The sequence below is a fragment of the Macaca fascicularis genome, chromosome 20 (assembly GCF_037993035.2).
Source record: "Macaca fascicularis isolate 582-1 chromosome 20, T2T-MFA8v1.1".
NCBI lineage: Eukaryota > Metazoa > Chordata > Mammalia > Primates > Cercopithecidae > Macaca > Macaca fascicularis.
Window position 1 is genome coordinate 71,532,457 of NC_088394.1, and position 4,764 is coordinate 71,537,220.

The window sequence follows — 4,764 nt, forward strand, 5'->3', positions numbered from 1 at the left end:
GCCTACCAGGTTCAAGTGATTCTCCTGCCTTAACCTTCTGAGTAGCTGGGACTACAGGCATGCGCCACCACGCCCAGCTAATTTTTGTATTTTTAGTAGAGACGGACTTTCACCATGTTGGCCAGGCTGGTCTCAATCTCCTGACCTCGTGATCCGCCACCTTGGCCTCCAAAAGTGCTGGGATTACAGGCGTGAGCCACCGCGCCCGGCCAAGTTGTACCTTTTACTGAAGAACTTTGCATTACAGGAGTTGACCTAAAGGCTTGAGGTTTCTACATATTGCTGGGGCAATTGGCCAAATGGATGACATGGTTCTCAGCTGAGCATGCCTGCTGCTGCCACAAGTCTGTCTCAGTGTGTCCCTTTGAGAGGGTCCCATTCTGCAAGCAGAGCCTGGCAGATCTTGTCCCACCTTTGCAAAATGTTCGATATGTCAAGCTGACCCAGATTCAGAGGTTGTTGCTCCCTGTGCTCAGGTTCAGGCTGCGAATGGCTCTTGAACTGTGGTACTCCCGAGCCCGTGTGTTCTTTGTGATTCTGGTGTTCTTCTTGGTATTGGAGCCAGAAGGGAGTCAGAGTATCTAAGTCCTTTTTCAGAATTGGCAGTGTCAGGACGTGATTCGGAAGTATCAGAGGCTGATGAGAGTTACCTACTTCCTGCACAGCCTGTGTGGGCTGCATGATCACGACATTTGGTCCTTGGGTCACATGGACCCTGAAGGAATCCCAAGGCGCCTGGGTTGAAGGAAGAACATGTAGAAGAGTTTGGTGCCCGCTGGAAGAATTTGAGGAAGAAAAATAATGAGAGCTGTCTGTGAGGCTGAACAGGTTGACTGGATGCCACCCAACAGTTGTATCTGGTCTCTCGTTTGGGTCATCTACCAATAAATTTACTGGCTCCCTTCTGCAATTCTTGGGGTACAGAGATCTTTGTTTCTGAAACCACATCTAAGTGAGAAAAAGGGAGACATGACATCATAAGATATAAGCAATTGTAACTCTGCATCACATGCGCTGTAAAACAAAGGAGCTATTAACCTAAGGACAAATCACAGGGTGATTTTATAGAGAGAGTTGGCTCTCTGAATCCATGGGTTCTGTCTATACACCCTGATTCAACCAACCATGGATTGAAAATATTTGGAAGAAAACCCAAATAAAAACCAATGCAACAATAAAATAATACAAAGAAAAATTCAGTATAACAACTATTCACATCGCATTTACATTGTATTAGGTAGAACAGGTAATTTACAGAGGTTTTAAAGTACACGAGATGTGCACAGGTTATATTCAAATGCGACACCATTTTATATCAGGAACTTGAGCATCCTTGGAGTTTAGTATTCAGGGGAAGGTCCTGGAACCAATCCCTCATGGATACTAAGGGACGACTGTATATGAAATCATGTATATATATGTTTATTATTATTTATTTTTATTACTTTTGTTTATTTTTCTTTTTTATGTGAATTTGAGAAAAAGAAAATCTTATACATTTTATATGTGAAATTAACTCCAGTCCATGTGTTCATGTGTGCATGTGTGTGTGTGTGTAATGTGTATGTTAGTATATACACAAACACAAATACATATTCTGAGGTTATAACACAGTCAGCAATTAAGTACAGGTGAGTTGAATCTCTGAGTGGAAAGGCACGTGTTCTCGAATTCTCCCTCTAATTGCAACAATGGATAAGCAAAAAAGATCTCTTGACCAGGCTGACATTTTTTTCCTCTTCATGGATGTGTGCATAAGAATTGATAGTTTGTGTGCATGTGTATTCATCTGATTAATGACTAACAAACACAAATAAATGTATTTGAGAGTTTGTGTGTCATAAACCCATGACTGTGCCTCCTAAGTCATGAGCACTTAACATATGCTAAATCACTATCCCCATAACTTAGGTAAAAGAAAATACTCTGTGGGGGCCAATTTTGTTCCTCAACGGGAGAACATTTGACTATGTCTGTGAATTATTTGCTTGTCACAAACAGGGGAAGAGAAGGTGGGCAGGTGCTTTACTGGTATCTAGATGGTAGAGGCCAGGAATGCTGACCAATATTCTACCATGCACAGGGTGGCCCCTCACAAGAAAGAATTATCTGAGCTAAAATGACAACACTCTCAAGGTTGTAGAAAATCTAACAGTGTTCTCAAAATGGGTAGTTTCTGCTAGTGATTCCAAATCCGTGCATAGCAATTTGATTTGAAAATTCTTCCTTGACAAAAATGGGACTTGCAATGCCAGACATTTACCATACCCCGTCATTGCCCTTGATGACTTTGATAACCCAAGACAGCTCGAAGTTTTTCAGTAACACCTTCAGGGGGCAGTATCACAGGCAGGATATAGTCGGGGTCACAGACATGGAACTTACTTGAATTCTTGATTCCTGCAGGCCTGTTTGTTCAGTCAGTTTTTTCCTGGTAGCAATATCAGGGAATGGGTTCCTCTCAAAGGCTTGCACTAGTTTGTTTTTTTGAGTCCACGTGATGAATGTCTGTTTTTGCCGGGCTTCTTTTGGTAAGTATTCTAAAGGAGAACATAGAAGCTGTTAGGGGAATTTTCATATTCAAACCAGAAAAACAAACCCATGAAGATAATGCTGGCCATATTTGCTCTCTCTGAATCCCCAAGGTGGCAGAAGAGGAGGTTATTGCTCTGCAGCAGGACCAAAAAGCCCAGAGCTAGGCTGGGCCCAGTGGCTCATGCCTGTAGTCCTGCACTTTGGGAGGCCAAGGTGAGCGGATCACTTGAGGTCAGGAGTTCAAGGCCAGCCTGGCCAACTGATGAAACCCTGTCTCTACTAAAAATACAAAAAATTAGCTGGGCGTGGTGGCGCACCTCTGTAGTTCCAGCTACTTGGGAGGCTGAGGCAGGAGAATCACTTGAATCCGGCAGGCAGAGGTTGCAGTGAGCTGAGATCACGCCACTGCACTTCAGGCAACAGAGTGAGACTCCGTCTCAAAACAAAATACAAAAATAAAAAATAAAAAAATAAAAAGCCCCGAGCTTGCTTGTGAAGAACCTGCCTGTCTCATTCAATTGTGGGAGGCCGCTCTGCCTATGGAGTGGCCATTCTTTTGTTTATTTACTTCTCTAATAAACTTACTTTCACCTAAAAAAAAATTGTACTCTCAATGGGACCCACTGAGCATTCTTACCATGAGTCAGATGCTGGGACTGGTCATGCCCCTGGGTTTGATCTTTTTCTGAGAAGCATGTATAATCTAGTTTTCTCTGTTTTACTCTGTAGTTTTTAAACCAAACCTAAGTAGGAGAAGAAGATGTGACAGTCATGCAACTCAGGCTATGTCATTCCAAATATCAATTCAATTGAATAAAACTGATTTGACTACCTGTCGCTGGAATAATACCCACAAGAGAAAGGCAATGCATTGTCCTGGGAATGATGCTACTATTGGCATACGATTCAGGGTCACACATGAATCTCCCTTCAAATCAAAGGAGCCTTTCTTTCATGGTCATTTTTTGTGGCATCCAAAGTAAATTTGTTTGATTTAGGAGACCCTATGAGGTCCCTCAAAGGATTGCACTCTCTCTCTCTCTTCCTCCTAGCAGGATTTCAGTTTCTGAATATCTTTTCTTGACCCTCATCACTTCTTCACAGGAAATACCATTTCATAACATACAATACATATGGAATTAATTGCAGAAAAACTTCTTTAAATAGGAGAGCAGAATTAGCCATAGTAAAGAGCTAGGCTAACACTCATCCGTATTTCCTCTTAGTCATTTTTATCCCAGGGTTAACAATAGATGAGGAGACTTCTAGGGAGCCACACACCTCATTTTGTCACTCTCGTCCCTAACAAAACCAATTGAACTCTTTGCTTGTTTCCTCATTATCAGAGTCAGAATTGCAATATATTTTCTAATGATTTCTAAGTGTTATTATTTTGATAATTAGATATTCTTAAGAACATTTAGCGTCTTAATGACAACCAATATCCAATAAACCACTCTTATATCATAGGCATTGTGCTAAAGCTGGCGTCCTGAACCCTGTTAGGAACCGGGTGGGCCAGCAGGAGGTGAGTGGAGGGCCAGCGAGCATTACCTACCTGAGCTTCACCTCCTGTCAGATCAGCTGCTGTGTTAGATTGTCACAGGAGCACAAACCCTACTGTGAACTGTGCATTTGAGGGATCCAGGTTGTGAGCTCCTTATGAGAATCTAACTAATAGCTAATGCCTGATGATCGGTGGTGGAACAGTTTCATCCCGAAACCATTACCCACCCCTCCTTGTCTGTGGAAATACTGTCTTCCACAAAACCAGTCTGTGGTAAAAAAGTTGGTGAACGTTATGTTAAAAGGTTTTATCTCTTCTCTAAATTAATGAATCAGAATAGTTTTAGTTAAGAAATCTTAAGTACAGATGGAAACTGGAAACAAGTGAATAAAGTATAAACACTATAGCAGAGGCAACCTCTATCTACATCATTTCCTGAACTTGCCATTTTCACCATCATTCCAAGTGGGCCCAGTACCTCAAAGCCAATTACCAGTATTCCCATAGAATGTACTTTTGTTACTGGGACTTGAGTAATCCCTGCCTCCCACATCCAGTATAGATACATGAAGAGACAAGTAAATTTCTTCTCTCCTATATCCTCTCAGACTGAGATTCTTATAGCCAATGGCTTGTTGGAGACTGTACATTTGATGCAAAACCCAGAACTCATTATTTTCCTCTAAAAACACAATTTCACTTGGTCTTCATTGGTTTAAATA

At 41.7% G+C, this 4,764-nt stretch overlaps 1 protein-coding gene across 1 annotated transcript; it reads right to left on the bottom strand.

The window, feature by feature from the left end:
- Positions 1-351: 351 nt before the first annotated feature.
- On the bottom strand, positions 352-948 carry DUXB (double homeobox B). Its single transcript, XM_045381826.2, has one exon. The coding sequence runs from the start codon at positions 946-948 to the stop codon at positions 352-354; it is 597 nt and encodes a 198-aa protein (XP_045237761.2).
- Between the last annotated feature and the right edge of the window lie 3,816 nt (positions 949-4,764).

What these genes read in the sequence shown, in the direction of transcription:
- DUXB (XM_045381826.2), bottom strand. Translation starts at nt 948, where the DNA reads ATGTGGTTTCAGAAACAAAGATCTCTGTACCCCAAGAATTGCAGAAGG.